The sequence below is a fragment of the Chiloscyllium punctatum genome, chromosome 48, assembly GCF_047496795.1.
Source record: "Chiloscyllium punctatum isolate Juve2018m chromosome 48, sChiPun1.3, whole genome shotgun sequence".
Taxonomy (NCBI): domain Eukaryota; kingdom Metazoa; phylum Chordata; class Chondrichthyes; order Orectolobiformes; family Hemiscylliidae; genus Chiloscyllium; species Chiloscyllium punctatum.
In genome coordinates, this window is record NC_092786.1 from 53,190,443 (window position 1) to 53,215,788 (window position 25,346).

The 25,346-nt window shown below is 43.9% G+C and overlaps 1 protein-coding gene across 4 annotated transcripts in view; it reads right to left on the reverse strand.

The window, feature by feature from the left end:
- Positions 1-4,353: 4,353 nt before the first annotated feature.
- nox5 (NADPH oxidase, EF-hand calcium binding domain 5) overlaps positions 4,354-25,346 on the reverse strand; it is a 92,611-nt gene continuing 71,618 nt past the window's right edge. For 2 of the 4 annotated variants that reach the window (XM_072565249.1, XM_072565248.1), the window contains exons 17-19: positions 24,599-24,698; positions 22,313-22,479; positions 6,577-9,993 (exon numbers count right to left, since the gene is read on the reverse strand). In XM_072565249.1, coding sequence (XP_072421350.1) covers positions 9,859-9,993; positions 22,313-22,479; positions 24,599-24,698 — 402 coding nt within the window. In that variant the 3' untranslated portion in view covers positions 6,577-9,858. Of the gene's footprint in view, positions 4,809-6,576; positions 9,994-22,312; positions 22,480-24,598; positions 24,699-25,346 lie in introns of those variants that run through there. The other 2 variants (XM_072565250.1, XM_072565252.1) reach the window with 2 other exon arrangements.

Here is a 25,346-nt window from a genome sequence, read left to right on the forward strand (position 1 = left end):
CTTGTCATCTGTGTGTGTGGCTACTAAGGATAGCTGGTCGTGTCGTTTCGTGGCTAGTTGGTGTTCGTGTATACGGATCCAGGACAAACAGGAAGACAGTTAAGGATCCATATACATGAACACCAACTAGCCACGAAACGACACGACCAGCTATCCTTAGTATCCACACATTCAGATGACAAGCAACATGAATTCGACTGGGACAACACTACCATTATAGGGCAAGCCAAACAGAGAACAGCCAGGGAATTCCTAGAGGCATGGCACTCATCCACAGACTCTATCAACAAACACATCAACCTGGACCCAATATACCGGCCACCACAGCGGACAGCTCGAACTGACAACCGGAAGCAGCAGAGACAGGCCACTATAAATGCCGGAGAAAACAGCAGAGAAGCGCTTCACAGGAGGCTCCCAAGCACTGAGGATGTCACCTAGACAGGGGACGAAACGTTTGCAAGACAAATTCCCAGCTCGGCGAACAGAACCACAACAACGAGCACCCGAGCTACGAACCTTCTACCAAACTTTGAACTTTTTACACTTTAGAACCAGTGTCTCCAATTCGTCAATCGTGTTGTAGCAAATTTGTGTTATTGAAACATGCAATGTAGCAGAACGACCTGTACTTAAAGGTACAGAGTACCTAGGTACAAATCTTAGTTACAGGATAGAGAAATGAAGAAAGAAAAGTTACGTTACAGCTGTACATAGTTTAACCGTAGGTCAGAGAAAACAAGATGCAAAGTTAAAATAGACAACCATCATTCTCTCTCTGCAGCAGACCAACATCGGTGATGTCCACGTGGTCTGGCCACATGCTGCCGCCATGGTCCACACTGGGCCCTATCCCCGCCCCACACGGGGCCCTATCCCCGCCCCACACTGTGACCTATCCCCGCCCCACACTGGGCCCTATCCCCGCCCCACACTGGGCTCTATCCCCGCCCCACACTGGGCCCTGTCCCTGTTCCACACTGGGCCCTATCCCCGCCCCACACTGGGCCCTATCCCCGGTCCACACGGGGCCCTATCCCCGCCCCACACTGGGCCCTATCCCCGCCCCACACTGGGCTCTATCCCCGCCCCACACTGGGCCCTATCCCCGGTCCACACGGGGCCCTATCCCCGCCCCACACTGGGCCCCATCCCCGCCCCACACTGGGCCCTATCCCCGTGCCACACTGGGCCCTATCCCCGCCCCACACCGGGCCCTGTCCCCGCCCCACACCGGGCCCTGTCCCCGCCCCACACCGGGCCCTATCCCCGCCCCACACCGGGCCCTATCCCCGCCCCACACCGGGTCCTGTCCCCGCCCCACACGGGGCCCTATCCCCGCCCCACACTGGGCCCTATCCCCGCCCCACACTGGGCCCTATCCCCGCCCCACACTGGGCCCTATCCCCGCCCTACACTGGGCCCTATCCCCGGTCCACACTGGGCCCTATCCCCGCCCCACACTGGGCCCTATCCCCGCCCCACACTGGGCCCTATCCCCGCCCCACACGGGGCCCTATCCCCGCCCCACACTGGGCCCTATCCCCGCCCCACACTGGGCCCTATCCCCGCCCCACACTGGGCCCTATCCCGGCCCCACACGGGGCCCTATCCCCGCCCCACACGGTGACCTATCCCCGCCCCACACTGGGCCCTATCCCCGCCCCACACTGGGCCCTATCCCCGCCCCACACTGGGCCCTATCCCCGTTCCACACTGGGCCCTATCCCCGCCCCACACTCGGCCCTATCCCTGCCCCACACTCGGCCCTATCCCCGCCCCACACTCGGCCCTGTCCCCGCCCCACACTGGGCCCTGTCCCCGCCCCACACGGGGCCCTATCCCCGCCCCACACTGGGCCCTATCCCCGCCCCACACTGGGCCCTATCCCCGCCCCACACGGGGCCCTATCCCCGCCCCACACTGGGCCCTATCCCCGCCCCACACTGGGCCCTATCCCCGCCCCACACTGGGTCCTATCCCCGCCCCACACGGGGCCCTATCCCCGCCCCACACGGGGCCCTATCCCCGCCCCACACTGGGCCCTATCCCCGCCCCACACTGGGCCCTATCCCCGCCCCACACTGTGACCTATCCCCGCCCCACACGGGGCCCTATCCCCGCCCCACACGGGGCCCTATCCCCGCCCCACACTGGGCCCTATCCCCGCCCCACACTGGGCCCTATCCCCGCCCCACACTGTGACCTATCCCTGCTACACACTGGGTTCTATTCCCGTGTCACCCTGTGACTTATCCCCGCTCCACACTGGGCCCTATCCCTGCTCTGCGTCAGGCCCTATCCTACTCCACACTGGGTTGCTATCCCTGCTCTGAACTGGGCCACTAGCAACTCTGCCAACGCCGCGTTCCAGGTCAGGAGTCAGAATAGAGGGTCAGGTGTCCCAGGCAGAGAGAAGGGAGAGCAGGGAGTGGGTGGTGGAAGGAACTACTCCAGCAGAGCATGGGGGGGTCTCTGGCTGGAGCATCTTACTGTGCTGCCATCTGACCAGATATCTTTCAGATGAGACATTAAAATGAGGCTCTGTCCATCTGCTTGACCAGATATCGATCATCCCAGCGCACTACTTCAAAGGAGACATAACTTACCCTCGGTCAATGTCTATCCCTCAATCCACGTCATAGACACAGATAATTGGGATGCCACCACATTGCTGTGGGTGGGGAACCTGCTGAGTACAGATTGGCCACACTGTTTCCTGTACAAGTACTACATTCCCAAAAGTGCTTCATTGGCTCTAAAACATTTGGAGGTGTCCAGAGGTCATGCTAATCACGATGTTAATGTACGCCTTTGCTCATGAATTCGCTAGCTGTTACAATCTACAGTCAATGTATATTTGTTCCCAGGTTTTAAGTGAATGATGTACTATTTCAATCATCATTACAGAGCAAAACCGATTTATCTGAACTTACTCCATATTTTAATAATTGAGTGAATCGGGTATTTATTCCTTGGGCCCTAATTTATATTCCTTGCCATTAATTAACTCATGAATATGCAAAGTTTGGTCAACAGTCTTTTTTATAGAGACTAAATGGGCAGCAAATCTGCTGTAAATTGTACCCAGCCAATTTTTGATTTGAGCTAGAGAGGGGAAATAACACGGAGAGTAAATTGAATTTATTTGAGCCAGCAGCCCCCACAGGAATGTGCCCGTCGGAAATCTGAAAGTGATCGTGGAGAAGCTGGAGTATAATCAATCACTGAGACAGTGCTACCCCCTTCTGGACTAAATACTCCTGTACACCTCAAGCATGTCTTAATTCTCTGCATGAGGTTATATTACCTATCTAGTTACATGCAATGATATGGTATTTACAGCACAGATACAGTAGGTCTTTGTTGATGTTTATTCTCAACATGAGCCTCCTCCCCCTTTGCTTCATTCCAGTCTATCAACATATTCTTTTATTCCAGTCACCCTGAGCTGCTTGTCTTGTATCCCCTTAAATGCAGTTATGTTTTTGTCCTTCGCTATTCTCCGTGAGGTTCCGCATTCTTATCGCTCCCTGGGTTAACCCTAGCTAACTCTGTTCTTGATCAGAGCTTTTCCAGTTACAACCCCAGGGAACAGGCAGCACAGCACACAGATGTGGGGAGCGAGAAGCAGAATGGTGACCTTTTATCTGCCTTGGACAATATTTCATCCTGTTGTCATTGAAGAACAAGGATTTGAAGCTAGTCTTTGGGTTAAGCTGTTCAATGTCTGCCAAGCAGCTGAAGAAACTAAACTCTTCACTGCAGGAGCTCCAGGCACAGTGTAGGACAGGCATATTCATAAACGGTTCCACAGATTTATCAATGGTTTCAGACCAGAGAGTAATTATGGCCGTGGGGACCAGATGTAGGAGAGTGAGAAATGTGTCTGATACCAGCTTAAGTCATTAATTTTTAGAAATTTGATGTTGAGATGTGAGCATTACTGGCAATTTCAGTCTGTGTTACCCATTTTTAATTGCCCTGGTAAAGGTGCTGGTGAACTACAACTATCCAAACAGTGTAGACTGTCCCACAGAGCGGTTTGGAGAGAGCGCCAGTATTTTGCCCTAGTTCAGAACACTGATATAATTGCAAATCAGGATGGTGTGTGGCTTGGAAGTAATGTTGCATGTGTACTTCCCATTGGTGGAAGTAGCAGATGTGGAAGGTACTGTCAAATGAGCTTTAATGAGATGCAACAATTGTGCATCTTGTCGAAGTATAGATAATGCAGTCATTATGTGGCAGATGAGAGTGAAAGTTTAAGATGGTGGATGGGTATCCATCAAGTTCATGTCAGGAAATAACAATACAGAAACAAGCTTACACTGCATTATTAGAGCATGCAGGAGAGACTACGTTTAATAACATTTACAGACATATTTATTTCCCATGAAATGCAGACATTCCACATTGAACAACCACACAGACATCATCACTGATAAGTAAAGACAAGCTTAGAGTAATATAGAACAATAAAATGACTCAATGATTCTGTTATGACTTCAAGATTGACTGACAGATTATTCCATTCACAATGCTTTTACCACACCCTTATTTTAACCTTAACAGGCAATGTTTATTTAATGCCAAAAATTAACATTTGAGACAACGTTCTCTTGCAATCATTCTTTCGAGTGTTAAATGAGATTCTTGTAGCTTGCCCAACTGACCCATCTTGTGTGGGGTCAGTTGGAATTCATGCTTTGTGCTAGTTTGTTCATTTTACATTAACCTTGACATCTCTGGTTCACATTGTAAGAGCCACAAATACCACAAGAGAATCAATCTACATTTTTCAAAACCTGGGCAAAATAGAAATTAAATTGAATCATGAGCCTGAGGAAATGAAAAGAAAGCAAGATATAGACTGGAGTTTAATTACTCCTGAAGCACTGAATTAATAGTTCATTAAAATAGACATGAATTATTTTCAATGATCCAAATGCCAATGTTGTTTTTACAATAAAATAGACAACGTCTGTCCAAATACATGGAATCTGGTACAAATACCTTTGGGTAGAAATTGCATTTGTTCTGCTTGATTATTAGCTTGCAACCAGAAAAGGTGCTTATCCCAATTTGTTTTCTGCTCCATTTTAACAATATGAGCCAATGTGCTCTAGGTAGGTATTCGGTAAAGGTGCACTTTAGTACAAAGGTATTGGTGTCATGATTTTCATTGAATTGTCTAAATAATATCAAGTACAACTTAGTGCCTGAGTCAGATTGAACCTCTTCGCATGATTAAAGCTCACCAACGTGTGTTATCATTGGCTTGGTCATGTTCTACCATGAATAAGGTCCAAGCCAATAGGACTATGTTGGAGGTGATATGTCTAAGTCACAGAATGTCCCTGCTTTAATAAACATAGGACTTAAAAGCAAGAATAGGCCATTTTTAGCCCTTTGACCCCTGCACTGTCAATCAAGGAGACCAGGGCTGCTTTGATTATGGCCTTAACTTCACTTTCCTGCTTAATCCCCTTAAACCTTGACTCCCTTGTCAAGCTAAACTCTATGGAATTGAGCCTCAAAAGTGAAAAGCCTGCACTGTTTCTGAGGAAGAGAATTTCACGGTCCCTTAGGGAGAAAATGATTTTCTCATCTCAGTCTTAAAAGGTAGATCTCTTATTCTTAAACTGTTTCCTCTCATTTTAGTGTCTCCCATCAGATCCCCCCATGCACCCCCCCAGTATCCACCCTGCTGAGTGCTCTCAGGATTTTGTATATTTCTCATTCTTATAAACCCCAACGGAGATAGATTGAACAGGTTGAGCCTTTCTTTATAAGACAAACCCCTCATCACATGAGTCATGAACTTTCTCTGAACTGCTTCTTGTCCAATTTTGTCTTTTGTTCAAATAAGGAAAGCAAAGCTATACAAAGTACTCAATATGTGCTCTCACTGAGGTCATGTACGACCGCAGTAAAACATGGACTTTGATGTTCCATTTCCTCTGTAATAAACCCCAACATTCCAGGTGCCTTCTCAATCACTGGCTGAACCTTAATTATGGCTTCTTTTAATTCCTGTATCAGGATAGTAAATTCCCTGTATACCACTGAGTTCTGAAATCCCTTTCCAGTTAAATAGTTTACAATGACAGTTAAGGTAATACACATTTAAGATGCTTTTCCCCACTTTCTCTCTGTTCTGATTCATTTCAATTGAACTCCTTTTCTGGCCAGAGTTTTTGTTTTACTTGAATTAATTGATAGTTATCTGGGAGAATATCCCAACCTTCTTTTAATCAGATCTTTCACATCCACCTGAGTGAATAGGGCAGTGGTTTAATATCACACCCAAAAGATGGTACCTGGGACACTGCAACACTCCCTCGGTACTGCGTTGCCTAAGATGCTATTGTTTTCTCTTCAAAGCATTGCCTTGTGTTTTCCTTCTTGTCTCACCTAATGGTTACTTTGGTTTATCCAATTCTGCTTAATGGTTTCCTAAGTAGAACATACAGAACACTAGAGATGCACAACAGGGCCACCAGCGCGGAGAAAAAGAACAATTTAATGTTTTAGATAACAATCCTTTGTCTAAGGCAAAGGCCTATGGTGGATGAAGCTTGAAATGCTAACCCATCCTCTACCTCTCTTCTCTCAGTCAGAAAATTGGAGGTTCATGCCCCATCCAGACATTTCAGGAGAAATATAGACCAACACATCAGTGCAGCACCGAGGGAGTTATTCACTGTCACAAACGCCACCTATTGGAGACAATGTTAAACCAAAGGCCTGACTACTCTCTCAGGTGGTTGTAACCAGAATGCAAAGTATTGTTTTGAGGAAGAGTAGGACAGCTTTCCCTGGTGTCTTGGGTAATAACTTACCCATAATTCAATAACATTACGAAAAACCTTGTGTGGTCATTATCCCATCGCTCTTTCATAAGGTCATAAACAGTAGGAGCAGGAGTAGGTTATTCGGCCCATCAAGTCTGCTCGATCATTGAATAAGATCATAGCTGATCTGAATGTGACCTCAACTTCACCTTCCAGACTGACCCCATCATTAGAACCAAAGGGCACTGTTTTAAAATTAGGGTCACCCTTCCAGGACAGAGATGGGAATTTATTTTCTCTGAGAATGTTGTGTGACTTTGGACCTCTCTGCCTGAGATGGTGGTGGAGGAGGGTCATTGAATATTTTTCAGGCAGAGATGGATAGATTCTTGTTAGGCAGAGGGGTCAGGTGTTATGGGTTGTGGTTCTGTTCGCCGAGCTGGGAATTTATGTTGCAGACGTTTCGTCTCCTGTCTGGGTGACATCCTCAGTGCTTGGGAGCCTCCTGTGAAGTGCAGGAGCACCCGAGCTACAAATCTTCTCTCAAACTTTGAAGATGTTATGGGGTATAGATGGGAATGTGGAATATGATTGGGACAGACAGATTGGGAATGATCTTACTGAATGACAGAACAGATTTTAAATGGATACTTCTGCTCGCAATTGAACTCCCTGGCCAATCCAATTCTATTTACCTCAGCCATGAACATAGTCAAAGACTCAAGCATGCACTAAGTTTTGTGAAAGAATATTCCAAATACTAATGACCCTCAGAGGAAACCTTCCTCCTCATCCCCTTATTCTTATGTTGTGCTTCAGTGTTCCAGAGTTCACCAAGAGAGTAGCATCCTTTCTACATCCACCCTCTTTGTTAATTCCTTCGGAATGGTATATGCTTTGATAAGATCACCTCTCAATCTTTGAAACACCAATAATCAGTAAACGCCCAGACTGCTCAACCTTTCCTCATATCCAGATGACATTAGTCTACTTACCGGCCCCTGCTCAGCATAACCCCCCTCGCACTGACTGTGACCTCAAACCCGTTAGCTCCACCAAACAATCACTGCCACTAATCTTCCTATTAACTCCATGATTTTGTACCCTCCCCCTCCACCCCGCGACCTTCCAATCTTGCACTGATTGGCTTCCTCTGGGATGTCACATCAGACGGTTGCAGACAGACCAATGGGGCGTGATTCGGCACCTGGGATTTCCTCAGCTGTCAATCTACCAACTCCTGCAATACCACATTGGGCAGAGGGTGAACTGGTGCCCACAGGCCACAAGAGTCACGAACCCCTGAAGACAATACCTGGCCTCAACTCATCTCCTCAGTGTGCAGAGCAACAAGTCTGCTCATAGTTTAAAAACAAGAACAGAGGTGAGGAAACATCTTTTTTTCTCAGAGAGTTGTAGGTCTTTGGGATTCTCTTCCTCAAAAGGCAGTGAATGCAGAATGTTTGAATATTTTGAAGGCAGGGAGATAGATTCTTGATGACCAAGGGGATGAAAGAAAATTGGGGATATGCAGGAATGTGGAGTTGATGTTAAAATCAGATCAGCCGTGATCTTATTGAATGGCAGAGCAGGTTTGAAGGGCTAAGGGCCTACTTTCGTTCGTATATTCAGATGTTCATTAGCCTCAGGCCATATGAGATAAAGGAGGACCTAGTAAAATAAATCCAGCAGTGAAAGTGCCCAGCTCTTTCCAAATCCAAGGTTGGAGTGGAGTGCACATTAACAGTCACCTCCAGACCTTGCTATCTGGGAGGATCAGCCAACCTGTTTGGGGAGTGAGGAAGAATGAAATGGTTTCTCTCCATGCATTTGTCGAGCAGCTTTCAGGAAACCAAACATTTACCATCTCGTGTTAAGGAAGTTGAAAGAAAATCATCTCTTCAGTTCAGACCACAGTAGGTGGCCACTGTTAAAACTAAAGCTTAAAGGAATGGGATTGGTTGTTGCACAGCATTGATTCCGAATACAATTCAATCATAGATTGAAAATGGTGAATGAGAACATGATTTTCTGAAGTGCTGAGGGGGTCATTGTACACATCAATTTCCAAGAACTTGTTACAAGCTCCACAATAGGTTTTACTTCGACTTGAACAAACAGAAACATGCCACATCACTCTTTTAAAAGTCCACATAATGTTACAACAGGAGGCCAGTGAAATATGCAGATTGTTGCTGCAATGAATATTATTTCTGTAAACACTTAGGCACGTTAGCAAGAATGGTCAAATGAACAGGTTGTGTTATGAGCTTCCAGGTTGTCCCAGGGATAGCTTGTGCATGTCTGGGTTTCTCACTGTTAAGTACGGATTTCCAATTACATTATTCATCCCATACTCAATGCAACAAGCTTGGATTTTCAAAAGAAAAATTTTAGTACATATTTGAACATAATGAATTATATTGAAATCCTGGGTCTCCCCTTTCTTTTGCCTTCCTCTTCTGACTCATGCTCGAGTGGTCAATCCGATTCCCTGGGTTTGGAACCTCCCTGATGTCCAAGTGCCTATACTTCACGTGCCTATACTGAATGAAGGAGTGGTACTCCGAAAGCTAGTGTGCTTCCAATTAAACCTGTTGGACTATAACCTGGTGTTGTGGGATTTTTAACTTTGTACACCCCAGTCCAACACCGGCACCTCCAAATCAGGAAGATATTTGACTGTGAGGGAGACCATACTTTAACACAGCCCGCACAACCTCCCAGAGTCCAGCAGGGCAGGGACTAACTGCTGCAGCCAACCTTTGCTAGTTAAGATCAACCAAGTTAGCACTTTTCAGGGATGATACCTGAGATCTCGGATTCAGAATGGGTTAGTTATGCCAGGGCAATAAGTCAAGTGGAATCTCCACTATCCACATTCCAAGTATTTGTCTTCCTGAATACCAGACAAAACAAAACCCGATGGAGAGTCTCGGACATGATTTCCTCTCACTGCTCCACAAACCTTAATCAATCACATGAATAGAGGAAGTTTACATAAAGTCAACCTGAGCATTGCACCAGAGGGAAACCCGGTTGATTCACAACCACTACCACATCACTGGAAGTTTTCTTTGTAGAATTTGAAGCCAAAATGCTCACACTGAGCTTTGATTGTTTTAGCCAGGACAGGGGAACCACAAAAGAAAACATGGACTTTCCCTTTTCTTTCTTCAGCAATCTTTTGGAAAACCTACAAAAAGTTAAAAACACATTGTCTTTGTAACGCATTGAGATTTGTTGTCACGCTACCTATAACTATATCAACTACTGGACACTGACCCTCCAACCCCATGTTTTCAGTATGGACTTCACCAGTTTTCTCATTTGCACCCCGCCACCTTATTCCAGATCCAACCTTCCAGCTCAGCAGTGCCCTCATGACCTATCTTCCCTGTCCATCTTCCTTCCCACCTATCCACTCCATCCTCCCCTCTGACCTATCACCATTATCCCCACCTTCATTTACCTATTGCACTCTCAGTGACCTCCCGCCCCACCCCCCTCCCATTTATCTCACCATCCCCTCAGCTCACAGCCTCATTCCTGATGAAGGGCTTTTGCCCAGAATGTTGACTCTCCTGCTCTTCGGATGCTGCCTGACCTGCTGTGCTTTTCCAGCAACACACTCTCAACTCTAATCCCCAGCAACTACAGTCCTCACTTTTGCCTCCTGGACACTGACCACCAATCCGTCACAATTCACTTGGGGAAGTGCATGGGTATCAGTTCCTATTGGTCCTAGAGTTACCACAAATTTGAAAATTTAACTGAACTACCAAAACAAAACAAATATATATCAGGTTTTGACCATTAACAAGGAATTAATTGTTTATCATAACCAATTTAATTTTCTTAACCAATGACTGAAAATTGAAAAACAGAATTACTAATTCATGACTATACACTTAAACATCACCCATTCTAAAATACCACACACAAAAGGTACGTATAGGATTATGAAACGTATAGGATTATGAAAGGACTGGACACTCTGGCAGGAGGGAACATATTTCCGTTGATGGGGGAGTGCCGAACCAGAGGACACAACTTAAAAATACGGGGTAGACCATTTAGGACAGAGATGAGGAGAAACTACTTCACCCAGAGAGTGGTGGCTGTGTGGAATGCTCTGCCCCAGAGGGCAGTGGAGGCCCAGTCTCTGGATTCATTTAAGAAAGAATTGGATAGAGCTCTTAAAGATAGTGGAGTCAAGGGGTATGGAGATAAGGCTGGAACAGGATACTGATTAGGAATGATCAGCCATGATCATATTGAATGGCGGTGCAGGCTCGAAGGGCAGAATGGCCTACTCCTGCATCTATTGTCTATTGTCTAAAAGGTACACAAATAGAAACAGGTAAGACACAAATATTACAGATGCAAAAATATAATCAGGGAAACACCGTTCTGTAACCCCAGTCCAAAATTTAAAAAAGGATGAATTGCTTTCACAATGAAGTGACTGTTATCTGCACAGCAATGATTAGGCATCAGTTCACTGGGAAGGAGGAAGAGATGGAGGACGGGAAAAATTTCTGGCTGTAAGAGCTGCTCCTTTTTTTTTTGAGGTATTTTAAGTGTTGGAAGCGATTTCCTCGAATTCCAGGAGCAGCAATTACTGTTTTATATGCTGTTGCATTGTTTTGGAACTTTGGAAAAAAAAAGTCAAAACAACAGCAGTTTAAAAGGGAGAAGAGCAGATAAAGGAAGTACATGGTGGGGACAGTGCAGGAGAGAGAGAGAGAGAGAGAGAGAAAACCTGCACAGTTACCGCCTTTGCTGTTTGAATTTGTGTATCACTGGACATCGGAGTGCGTCTGGGAAAATTAACAAACAGTGAAATTCACAACTAATCTTGGAGGAACTGTTGGGCAAAGTTCACAGCACAGAATCAGATAAGTTAATTGTTGTTTTAAGTCTGTCCAAGAGAAAGGCTGCAGTAGTGAGTATAGTGGATTCTTTCTTGATTATATGTTTTTGGAGATAAGTCTCTTGATTAAACTTAAAATATAAGCCATAGCTATTCACTTAACCTGGGGCAGTGTTTGTAAAGGAATAAGATGTTGTTATTTTCTGGGTCTGTAGATTGTGAAGGAGCAAAAATGGCCTTTGCAGTGATATGTACTTCTTGTCAGATGTGGGAGTTTAAAGAGAGTTTAAGGGTTACTGCGGATTATATCTGTCATAAATTCTGTTGGATGTGAATCTTGTCAGATCGAGTGGATCGGTTGGAGAGACAGATAGAAGCGATGAGGAATTTGCAACAGCAACAGTATGTGATGGATGGCAGTTATAGGAAGGGGGGAAAGTCTCAGATACAGTCACATAGATGGGTTAACTCAGGAAGGGCGAGAGAGGTCGGCACTTAGGGCAGGAGTCTTTTGTGGATATACCCATTTCAAACAGGTATGCTGTTTTGGAAAATGTAGGGGGTGATAGATTCTCAGGGTTACGTAGCACGAACAGCCAGGTTTCTGGTATTGAGACTAGCTCTAATGCAACGAGGGGTACGCCAGCTTCCAAGAGATCAATTGTGTTAGGGGATTCTGTAGTCCGAGGTACAGACAGACGTTTCTGTGGCCAGCAGAGAAAAAGCAGAATGGTGTGTTGTTTCCTTGGTGCCAGGATTAAGGATGTCTCAGAGAGGGTGCAGAATGTTCTCACGGGGGAGAGGGGCCAGCAAGAGGTCATTGTCCACATTGGAACCAACAACATAGGAAGGGAAAAGGTTGAGACTCTGAAGGGAGATTACAGAGAGTTAGGCAGAAATTTAAAAAGGAGGTCCTCAAGGGTAGTAATATCTGGATTACTCCCAGTGCTATGAGCTAGTGAGAGCAGGAATAGGAGGATAGAGCAGATGAATGCATGGCTGAGGAGCTGGTGTATGGGAGAAGGATTCACATTTTTGGATCATTGGAATCTCTTTTGGGGTAGAAGTGACCTGTACAAGAAGTTCGGATTGCACCTAAATTGGAAGGGGACTAATATACTGGCAGGGAAATTTGCAAGAACTGCTTGGGAGGATTTAAACTTGTAAGGTGGGGGGGGTGGGACCCAGGGAGATAGTGAGGAAAGAGATCGATCTGAGACTGGTACAGCTGAGAACAGAAGTGAGTCAAACAGTCAGGGCAGGCAGGGACAAGGTAGGACTAATAAATTAAACTGCATTTATTTCAATGCAAGGGGCCTAATAGGGAAGGCAGATGAACTCAGGGCATGGTTAGGAACATGGGACTGGGATATCATAGCAATTACAGAAACATGGCTCAGGGATGGGCAGGACTGGCAGCTTAATGTTCCAGGATACAAATGCTACAGGAAGGATAGAAAGGGAGGCGAGAGAGGAGGGGGAGTGGCATTTTTGATCAGGGATAGCATTACAGCTGTGCTAAGGGAGGATATTCCCGGAAATACATCCAGGGAAGTTATTTGGGTGGAACTGAGAAATAAGAAAGGGGTGATCACCTTATTGGGATTGTATTATAGACCCCCAAATAATCAGAGGGAAATTGAGAAACAAACTCGTACGGAGATCTCAGCTATCTATAAGAAAAATGGGTAGTTATGGTAGGGGATTTTAACTTTCCAAACATCGACTGGGACTGCCATAGTGTTAAAGGTATAGATGGAGAGGAATTTCTTAAGTATGTACGAGACAATTTTCTGATTCAGTATGTAGATGTACCTACTAGAGAAGGTGCAAAACTTGACCTACTCTTGGGAAATAAGACAGGGCAGGTGACTGAGGTGTCAGTGGGGGAACACTTTGGGGCCAATGACCATAATTCTATTCGTTTTAAAATAGTGATGAAAAGGATAGACCAGATCTAAAAGTTGAAGTTCTAAATTGGAGAAAGACCAATTTTGACGGTATTAGGCAAGAACTTTCGAAAGCTGATTGGAGGCAGATGTTCGCAGGTAAAGGGACGGCTGGAAAATGGGAAGCCTTCAGAAATGAGATAACAAGAATCCAGAGAAAGTATATTCCTATCAGTGTGAAAGGAAAGGCTGATAGGTATAGGGAATGCTGGATGATTAAAGAAATTGAGGGTTTGGTTAAGAAAAAGAAGGAAGCATATGTCAGGTATAGACAGGATAGATCGAGTGAATCCTTAGAAGAGTATAAAGGAAGTAGGAGTATATTTAAGAGGGAAATCAGGAGGGCAAAAAGGGGACATGAGATAGCTTTGGCAAATAGAATTAAGGAGAATCCAAAGGGTTTTTACAAATATATTAAGGACAAAAGGGTAACTAGAGAGAGAATAGGGCCCCTCAAAGATCAGCAAGGCGGCCTTTGTGCGGAGCCACAGAAAATGGGGGAGATACTAAATGAATATTTGACATCATTATTTACTGTGGAAAAGGATATGGAAGATATAGACGTAGGGAAATAGACGGTGACATCTTGCAAAATGTTCAGATTACATAGGAGGAAGTGCCTGATGTCTTGAAACGGTTAAAATTGGATAAATCCCCAGGACCTGATCAGGTGTACCCAAGAGCTCTGTGGGAAGATAGAGAAGTGATTGCTGGCCTCTTGCTGAGATATTTGTATCATCGATGGTCACAGGTGAGGTGCCGGAAGACTGGAGGTTGGCAAACGTGGTGCCACTGTTTAAGGAGGGCGGTAAAGACAAGCCAGGGAACTATAGACCAGTGAGCCTGACCTCGGTGGTGGGCAAGTTGTTGGAGGGAATCCTGAGGGACAGGGATGTACATGTATTTGGAAAGGCAAGGACTGATTCGGGAGAGTCAACATGGCTTTGTGCGTGGGAAATCATGTCTCACAAACTTGATTGAGTTTTTTGAAGAAGTAACAAAGAAGATTGATGAGGGCAGAGCAGTAGATGTGATCTGTATGGACTTCAGTAAGGCATTCAACAAGGTTCCCCATGGGAGACTGATTAGCAAGGTTAGATCTCAAAGAATACAGGGAGAACTAGCCAGTTGGATACAGAACTGGCTCAAAGGTAAAAGACAGAGGGTGGTGGTGGAGTGTTGTTTTTCAGACTGGAGGCCTGTGACCAGTGGAGTGCCACAAGGATCGGTGTTGGGCCCTCTAATTTTTGTCATTTACAAAAATGATTTGGATGCGAGCATAAGAGATACAGTTAGTAAGTTTGCAGATGACACCAAAATAGGAGGTGTAGTGGACAGTGAAGAAGGTTACCTCAGATTACAGCAGGATCTTGACCAGATGGGCCAATGGGCTGAGAAGTGGCAGATGGATTTTCATTCAGATAAATGCGAGGTGCTGCATTTTGGGAAAGCAAATCTTAGCAGGACTTATACACTTAATGGTAAGGTCCTAGGGAGTGTTGCTGAACAAAGAGGCCTTGGAGTGCAGGTTCATAGCTCTTTGAAAGTGGAGTCGCAGGTAGATAGGATAGGGAAGAAGGCATTTGGTATGCTTTCCTTTATTGGTCAGAGTATTGAGTACAGGAGTTGGGAGGTCATGTTGCGGCTGAACAGGACATTGGTTAGGCCACTGTTGAATATTGCGTGCAATTCTGGTCTCCTTTCTATCGGAAAGATGTTGTGAAACTTGAAAGCATTCAGAAAAGATTTACAAGGATGTTACCAGGGTTGGAGGATCTGAACTATAGGGAGAGGTTGAACAGGCTGGGGCTGTTTTCCCTGGCGTGTCGGAGGCTGAGGGGTGACCTTATAGAGATTTACAAAATTATGAGGGGCATGGATAGGATAAATCAGCAAAGTCTTTTCCCTGGGGTCGGGGGGTCGGGGGGGGGGTGGGGGGGTGGGGTGTCCAGAACTAGAGGGAATAGGTTTAGGGTGAGAGGAGGAAAAATATGAAAGAGACCTAAGGGGTAACTTTTTCACACAGAGGGTGGTGCGTGTATGGAATGAGCTGCCAGAGGAAGTGGTGGAGGCTGGTACAATTGCAACATTTAAGAGGCATTTGAATGGGTATATGAATAGGAAGGGTTTTAAGGGATATGGGCAGAGTGCTGGTAGGTGGGACTAGATTGGGTTGGCATATCTGGTCGGCATGGACAGGTTGGACCGAAGGGTCTGTTTCCATGCTGTACGTCTCTATGACTCTATAACTCTAAGAGAGATGGGGAGAGGGGAACAGAGAGAGCAGTGAGAATGGGTCAGGAGAGGCAGAGGTGCAGCAGAAGGAAGAGGAGAAGGAAGAAAGATCTGTTGTTAGAGATTGAGATGAAGCAATGTGAGAGAAAGTTCAAGTGGAGCTTAAGCTTTGGCACATTGTCGGGTGTGATGGCTTGTTACTGAGGTGTAGACTCTGTCGTGTCTAAGTCCAAGACTTCAGCTAAGAAGTGAGAATGATGCAATAAATATTCAGTTTAAATCACTTTGAACCCATTCCAGGATTTGAACACAACACTAGCCTGACTGTGCAGTGCATTGGGAAAGGCTCAGCTCATTACAACTCTTGCTCGAAGTTAAAATTTTTGATTTCTTTGACCTAAATGGACTGAAAATCTAATTAGTTCATCCGCAGTCCCACAGGAAGTGAGTTTAGCCATCAATTGTTTCACTAGCGATGCAGGAAACCTCGAAATGTGAATTAGCAGAAATAAAGCACTCAGGCAAATGCCACAAACTCCCCTGCGGAGGGTTAATAAAGGCAAGGTTACTGCTGCTGATGTTGAGCGACTACAGGTTTTACAACATATTATTAAAATACCTCTTAATGCAACTTTTCTTGTAGTGCATTAGTGATTGTTACTGTAAAACATGTATCATTAGATTAAATTGCTGTCTCGGCTTTGATACGCATTTCACACCCACATAATTACTGTCTGAAATCGATAGTATAGAGGAGAGATAGGGAGAATAAAAATCAATGATTTACAGCTCCAACAAGAGAGCAATCAACGTGTCACTCTGTCATAATCTAAAAGCTCTTTTTACAGTTGTTATGTAATTTAAGATGCTGTGTAAAGTGTCTGTGCTATAAATTATTTTTAATGTGTCTATTCAACATTTTGCTTTTTGAATACAAAAATGCTGGTGCATACACTATATTCCACAAGTGACAATTACCAGTTTATATATTCAAATTAACATTCTCTTCTTGTCCCTTTCTTTCTTTCGACTCCTTGTTATTGTTATTTTGTAATAAAGCCAGGCATTTAGTAGAGCACAGTGCTTATATACCTGAATTATTCCACTACCTCACACTCCAAACCAGCAACATTCAGCTTTGAAAAGCAAGAGGTGACAGCACACCAAAATGTTTTGTGATGAGTCCGAAAGCTACTTTATCCCAATTGAGGCTGAACTGTGATTCAGATGGAGCACAGGTCTGCAAGAACTAGGAAATTTAAAGCTGTCAGGGTAATTTTGATACCTGCCCCTGGGTTTAAGGCATTGCAAGTAGCAAAGATTGTTGGAGCAACCAATAAGGGTTGACAATGCTAGTCTGCACACCTTCCTCTGCTCCTTTAATACACCCCTGATATACTATTCTTTGTCCAAACTTTGATTCATTTGCCATTGTATGTTCTTATATGACTGAATTTGTATAACCCGTGTAATTTGTTTTGAAAATGTAACTTATCTTAGGTATAGATTTTGAATTTTAGTTAATAGTATACAACTTTTCTATATATCCGAAGGTAACAATTAACATAAATACTTCTGTAGCAATGGTGATTTCTTCTAAAACAGTTTGTGAGAGCCTTTCAAGGATTCTAATGGGTTCTTGTTTACTTCAGAATTTAGAATTAGCTTTATTGCCACATGTACTCACATCAGTACAGAGAAAAATTTACAAGTCCCAACTAACTTTGTCAGTCTTATCTCTGTGGTCAGCAAGGTTTTAGAAAGAATTCTGAGGGATAGGATTTATGACTATTTGGAAAAGCATAGCATGATTAAATGCAGTCAGCATGACTTTGTGAGGGGCAGGTCATACCTCACAAATCTTATTGAGTTCTTTGAGAAGGTGACAAGACAGGTTGATGAAGGTCAAGCAGTGGATGTGGTGTATATGGACTTCAGCAAGGCATTTGATAAGGTTCCCCATTATAGGCTCATTCATAAAGTCAGGAGGTATGGGATACAGGTAGATTTGGCTTTCTCGATTCAGAATTGGTTGGCTGACAGAAGGCAGAGAGTGGTTGTAGATGGAAAGTATTCTGCCTGGAGGTCAGTGGTGAGTGGTGTCCCACAGGGCTCTGTTCTTGGGCCTCTCTGCTCTTTGTAGTTTTTATAAATGAGTTGGACGAGGAGATTGAGGGGTAGGTTAGTAAATTTGCCGATGACACAAAGGTTGGAGTTGCCGTTGATAGTATCGAGGGCTATTGCAGGCTGCAGCGCGACATAGACGGATGCAGAGCTGGGCTGAGAAATGGCAGATGGAGTTCAACCTGGATAAATGCGAAGTGATGCATTTTGGAAGGTCGAACTTGAATGCTGAATATTGGATTAAAGACAGGATTCTTGGCAGTGTGGACGAACAGAGGGATCTTGGTGTTGAAGTGCTTCGATCCCTCGAAGTTGCCACCCAAGCAGATAGGATTGTTAAGAAAGCATGTGGTGTTTTGGCTTTCATTAACAGAAGGATCAAGTTTAAGAGCCACAAGGTTCTGCTGCATCCCTACAAGACCCTGGTGAGACCACACTTGGAATATTGTATCCAGTTCTAGTTACCCCATTATAGGAAAGATATGGAGGCTTTGGAGAGGATGCAAAGAAGGTTTATCAGGATGCTGCCTGGATTGGAGGGTTTGTCTTACGAAGAGAGGCTGACTAAGCTCAGACTTTTCTCTCTGGAAAGAAGTAGGAAGAGAGGTGACCTGATCGAGGTATACAAGATAATGAGAGCATGGATAGAGTCAATAGCCAGAGACTTTTCCCCAAGGCAGGATTGACTGGCGCGAAGATTCATAGTTTTAAGATATTAGGAGGAAGGTATAAAGGAGACATCAGACATAGATTCTTTATGCAGAGAGTTGTGAATGCATGGAAGGTGTTGCCAGCGGTGTTAGTGGAAGCAGAGTCATTAGGGACATAATCCTTAGTACAACATTGTGGGCTGAAGGGCCTGTTCTGTTCTGTACTTTTCTCTGTTCTACGCCATCTTAGGAGAAAAGTATCTAGCTATAGAATCTTTTAGGAGCTAGCAATGTAGACAATAGTATCTCAATGTTTCAGTTAGAAATTTCTGGATTAGGAGGTTTGTCAAGCTTAAGAGAAATAAATACCCTTAGCTTACAGAAAGAGATTTTTCATTTTGAGTTTTGCTTTGATTGGGGCAATTCCTTGAAGTCCATCCATGGAGATACAGGTATAGAACAGTGCTGCTGAGATATAGTCAAACTAGATTATCTGAGAGTAAGGAATAACTGTTAGTCCCAGGCTGGAAGTGTTAGGATAAAACTGTGAGGAGGACTTGAAGCTGTTAGGTGTATGATATGCTCCTGAAAGAAGCTCTCAGCATTTGCACTTTAAGAGTTAAAGTTGTAGCTATTTTAAACCTATCGAGATGTTAGAGAAAGTGTAATGGTCTAAGTACTGTACAAGCTGCTGCTGTTGGGTATTGTATAAGGGACTTGTTGTTCTTTTTCCAGAATTGGTAAAGGAAAGTTTTGGGATTATACTTGTACTGTGAGTTTAAAACTTTTCAAATTTGTGTTATAAGTAAATTGATTGATTTATTCTGTGTTCATTTGTTTTGCTTAATAAACTTCCGTTTTATTGTTAAAATTAAATCTGCGTTTGATTCTGTGAAAGACAATCTCATTAAAACCAAAACAAAGTAAAATAGGATCTATCAAAGGAGATTGGAATCTGGGATCTGACTTGTTCAGTAGCATCAGCAAGGATTGTAATACTTGGTGCTGAGATGTCTTTTTTGGTGACATTCTTGTGAAGCAGTTTAATCCATTGCTGGAAATGCAAGTTTCTGGTGTTAGCCAACCTCCTGATACTGGGAATGTTCAAAGATAGAATGACTGAGCTACTGTTTAAGTGTTACTGCTGATATCTGGATCGGTATGCATTATATGCAAATATGCAGTTCTCAGAATTTAGGTGTTCTCATCAAACATTGGAACTGATTCCACTATATAAATAGGTGTAGAAATCTCATATTGACTTGAATCTGTATCCCTGTGGACTACATTGTCATTACCAATACTCAGAGTAGGCAGGGCAAAACCATCAAGGTAAAAACAATGACTGCAGATGCTGAAAACCAAATACTGGATTAGTGGTGCTGGAAGAGCACAGCAGTTCAGGCAGCATCCAACGAGCAGCGAAATCAACGTTTCGGGCAAAAGCCCTTCATCAAGAAAAACCATCAGCCTAGGCCAATATCAACTCAAAGGATTGAAGACTGGGGCTAACTTGGTTAATTCTACTCGAGATTTATAGCTCACTATCCCTCCTCATATTTTGCAAAGATCTTCACAAATTCTCTCCCCCTTGCACTTTATAAAATTTGTTCTTGGAATACAAGTAATTTTGACAAGGTCAGCATTTAGTCTCCATTTCTAACTTCACTACAGAAAATGATGATGAACTGCCATTTGAATCATTACAGTGCATGTGTTATAGGCATCGCCAGTACTTTCTGTTCTATAACAGTTAAAAGTAGCTTCCTCACCATTTCAGAGGGCAGTTAAGAGGCAATCACATTAGCATGGATCTGAAAGCCAGACACGGTGAGGAGAGCAGATTACCTCTCCTGAAAGACATCAGTAATCCATATGGATTTGCCACAGTCTTACTGTTTCATGATCATTATTATTGATGAAGCCAGTATTCAATTCCCATTTCATTAATTATTGTAATTTGAATTTCCCCAGGTGCTGGTAGTAGGATTTGAACTCTCATCCATAGTATAATTTCAGGCTTCTGGATTCTGATCCAGTAACATTACCACTGTTACCATCACCTAAGGAACATACCACAGAATCAATAAAAATGAAAAGGTGGAGGGGGAGTATTCAAGAAGCAGAATGAATGGGGAGGGTGAGAAAGAGCTTAACAAGCAAACAAGATACTGTTAGACATCTTTTTTTTAAGTTTAGATTCCCTACAGTATGGAAAAAGGCCCTTTGGCCCAACAAATCCACACTGACCCTCTGCAGAGCCCTGAGGAAGGGCTCATGCCCGAAACGTCGATTCTCCTGCTCCTTGGATGCTGCCTGACCTGCTGCGCTTTTCCAGCAACACATTTTCAGCTCTGATCTCCAGCATCTGCAGTCCTCACTTTCTCCTCTGCAGAGTAACCCACCCCCACAACGTTTACCTCTGACTACATGTGATTTAGCAAGGGCAATTCACCTAACCTGCACATCTCTCGATTGTGGGAGAAAACCACAAGGCAGCAACAGGGAGAATGTGCAAACTCCACACAGACAGTCACCCAAGGCAGGAATCAAATCCAGGTCCCTGACACTGTGAGGCAGCAATGCTAACCACTGAGCCACTGTGCCACCCCTCTGAAATAATCTTTTTACCAGACTATGGAAGGAAGCATTAAAACAATTAGAAATATAAAAACAATTACAAAGTTACATTCACTAATATAGTGAGAAGGAAAAGGGAAGAAAGAAGATGGTTTGAAATCCTATAGACAAAATCTACTATTAAATGGATGCTTTAATGAACTGTTTTCTCATTTCATTACATGTCCCCTCAAACAGTGCAATCTGCTGCATTTGCCATCGGAATCAGCCCATCCATCCATCCCCTGCATGTCAACAGATACAACTGATAGCCTTATAACACTGCCATGCAGAAAAGATCTAGAAGGAGAAGTCAGAACCAACCCAGAAATTAAAGCGACCTGGAGATCAGGCAGACGGAAGGCATTTCTGCTTGGTACCAACAGTGCAATAAAAAACAGACTTTATTTATAGCATGATAGATTAGAAAAATAAAATTGCTTTCTTTTAGGTCATGGGAAATTGGGTGTCATTAGCTCAGCCAACGTTTATCGCTTTTCCTTCTTGCCCTGCAGCAGGTGATGCTGAGCTGCTTTCTCGAAGGGTCTGCACTCCTTGAAGTGTAGGGACACCCACAATGCTTGTTGGAAGAGAATTCCAAAAGTTTGACCTGATAACACTGAAGGAACAGTGATAAAGTTGCAAATTACGCTGATGTGTGGCTCAGAGGGAAGACCAGCATGTGTTGGTGATCTGTCCCTGTAGGTCATAGAGTGGCAGGTTTGGACAATGCTGTTGGAAGGATCTTGGTGAGTTACTGGTGTTATATTTCACATGGAAAAGCATGTAGCATCCTGAGTAGAGATTGGAAATATCACATTGTCTGTCCTCTCCTGCTCTCCTGAACTCATTCCTTCTATGTAACCCCACTCTCCCACTTTCTGTCACCCCATGTGCAGTTCTCCTTTCTCTGGCACCTCCTCAGGGTAGGGGCAGTAAAGCCAGTTGTGGCATCTCCTGCTAAGATCACCGAACAAATCCCCACTGAGCTATACATCTGACTGCCCGACAAAGACAATGTCCCATTTACTTCTTTTACCCTCTGAAGATGAAAACAATTACCTTGGCCCAGTCTGGACGACCTGGCTGTGTTCTGGTTCGCAAGCCTGTAATGGAATCACGGTTCTCCTTCTTAGCCAACAGATCCAGAGCCATCTGTAAACCTAAAGCCTTCATGTCATTTTTACTGAGAGCAGAGGTCATGTACATGTGCATCTCCAAGAATCTACCTGCACATTGGGAGAAAGAAACAACAAACTTCACAATTCTGGAATTTGATCACACCATCAGTTTTGATCACAGTCACATCATGTTTGACAAATTATTTATGTTCTATCATGGGACATAGGCACCACTTGCTAGGTCAGCACTTATTGCCCATCCCCAATTGAAGCTAAGAGTTAACGACATTGCTGTGAGTCTGGAGTCACATGTAGGTCAGACCAGATAAGGATGGCATATTTCTTTCCTTGAAGAACATGAGTGAACTAAATTTTTTTTAATAATCATCGACAGTAGTTACATGGTCACCATTTGGCTGGCTTTTTAACTGCAGATTCTTTTGTAAATCAAATTTCACCATCTGTTATGGTAGAATATGAACTCATGTCCCAAAACATTAGCATGATTTGGATTTTGAGTCCAATGATTTATCATTGTGCCATCACCTCCCCTGTCAGATATATATAAATGATTACGTCTTGGTACACAGGGACAATTTAAAAGTCTGCAGATAACCGAGAGCTTACAAGCAGTATAAACTGGGTGGAGGGTTGTATGGATCTTCAAAAGGACATTAACAAATTGGTGGAGAGGACAGATCGATCAATAATTTGTTAGCATTCAAAATCGTGTAGGCTGTGAACAGAATAGAGAGGGAAAACCTGTTCCCACTCGTAAGAGGTTTGATAACCAGAGGATACGTACTTAAAGGGTTTGACAAAAGAAGCAAATGTGAGGTGAGGGGAAAAGAAAACTTATTCATAAGATTGATTCAGGTTTGGAATGAACCGTCTGGAAGTGGGTCCACTTAAGGCATTCAAGAGGGTATTCGATGATTAGTTCAACAGATCCTTTGCCTGAATACTCTGGTATAGTTTTCAGAGCAGTGTAGACTGGAGTTACATTGCAGTATCGTGCAGAAACCCAGATTCAGCAGATTCCAGGAAATCCTCCCCCCCCACCGTCCTCCCACTTGTCCTGACACCCTCCTTCCCCCACCACTGGACATGATAACCCATCTCACCCCTCACCATCTCAACACTCCACTTGCTTGCTGCTGAACATGACACAACCTCCACCCGCTAATTCTGACCGACCCTATGCATTACATCACTTACCTGGTACACTATTTATCTTGCACATTGGTATTCTAATTACCTGGCACCCTAACTCCTGAACCAACTATCACCCTAATGTCATACTTAACTTGTATATCTACTCTCTCACAGCAGCTGCCAGAGTCACTAGCTGTGCAACTTAATGTTTAAACCACAGAAGCTGGCATATTGCTGCTTGATGGGACATGGTTTCAGTTTGCTCGCCTCTCCTGCACTCTGAAAGAACTGTTTGATTTCAGGTTCACTGCACATTTCTGAAGGAGCCAGGATTGGAATTCCCAGCTAGAAACATGGAACTTAGTCCCAATGGAAAAAACATGTGTGGAGTGGCAATCCATTGGGTATGCATGAGTATATGAGTGAAATGGTCCTAGGCTTTTTCTTAGCACTCGCATAACATAGAGAAAAACAGCCTTCACATTTTCATGTTAATACTCTTTCTTCACCTGTCAGAAAAAGTTATTCAGTTTCATTTCACGCTCAGTCTGCAGCCTCATATTTGAATTAATTAGGTGAAACTTATCTGTTGCAACCACTTGTGATGCACAAGCAATGTTGTACAGATAAAAATACTCTCTCCAAACACAACTCAACTCTGGAAGGATAGAATCCATAATTATACAGCCATGGGTTTTACTGTTCAAATGATAATAATGGGAACATTTTTCATGTCCACATCTACAGTTTACCATGCACCACTGACCTACACATTAATGTTAAACGGAGACTCCATCTGCATTTTCTGGTGAAAGAGGCCACAGTATAAAAGTGAAGAAGAAGGAATTACTCCCCCCACACCCCCACCCCAGTGTACATTGATCCCTCAATATCACTAAGCAGATTAATTGGCCATTGTCACTTTGCGGTTTGTGGGAGTTTGTCATGCTGTTGGAGATATGTTTTCTACACAACTACAGTAATCAGACTTCACGAGGACTTCAGTAATTTTAAGTAACCCTGAAATTGTACTAGGTGCTAGATTAATTCACATCTCTGCTTGTCAACTTACCCTGAGGCTCTTCATCAGCCTGGTCCATCTCCAGTTTAGTCAGGAGGCTAACAAACCACTCAAACGATTTCTGGTCCCTGTTGATCCAAATAAAGTCAACCTGCAATCAGAAATCATCACCATTAGTCTTTATATCCTTATTAGATGGAAATCACAGTTACTGTCCCAATATTTTCCATAATCCTCCTGATCTCCACAAATTGTGCAAAGGCCCATATCAACATAAGGGAGTGGAGCTGGAGTGGACTATTCAGCCCTTCAAGCCTCCTGTGCATAACATAGAGAAAAACAGCCTTCACATTTTCATGCTAATACTCTTTCTTCACTGCTTCTTATATTCTCACTGCTTCTTATTTGCCTAGCTCCAGGAAGACCATTATTCCTTTTGGAAAATGGAGATAAGTGTTGGAAGAATTCATAGGTTATTCATTATCATGAATGCTCCTTTCATGCCCAACAAATCCTTGTGAGATCTTGAACTCAAAACTGCTGGCCCAGAGATAGAGACACTACCATTGCATTGCAAGATCTCCCTCCATGGTTGACCTAACTCAACTCCAATTTTCTGGATGCTCCCCAAACCCCCTGATTCCCCGATTTGTGTCTTGAATGCATTCGATTGTGGAGCTTCCAAACCCTGTAGGGGAGAAAATTTTAAAGATTCACAACTCCCTGAGTGAAGAGATTTGTCTGAAAGTTCTGTCGAACGTGAGTTACAAATTGGACACACAAAATCTTGGATCGATCT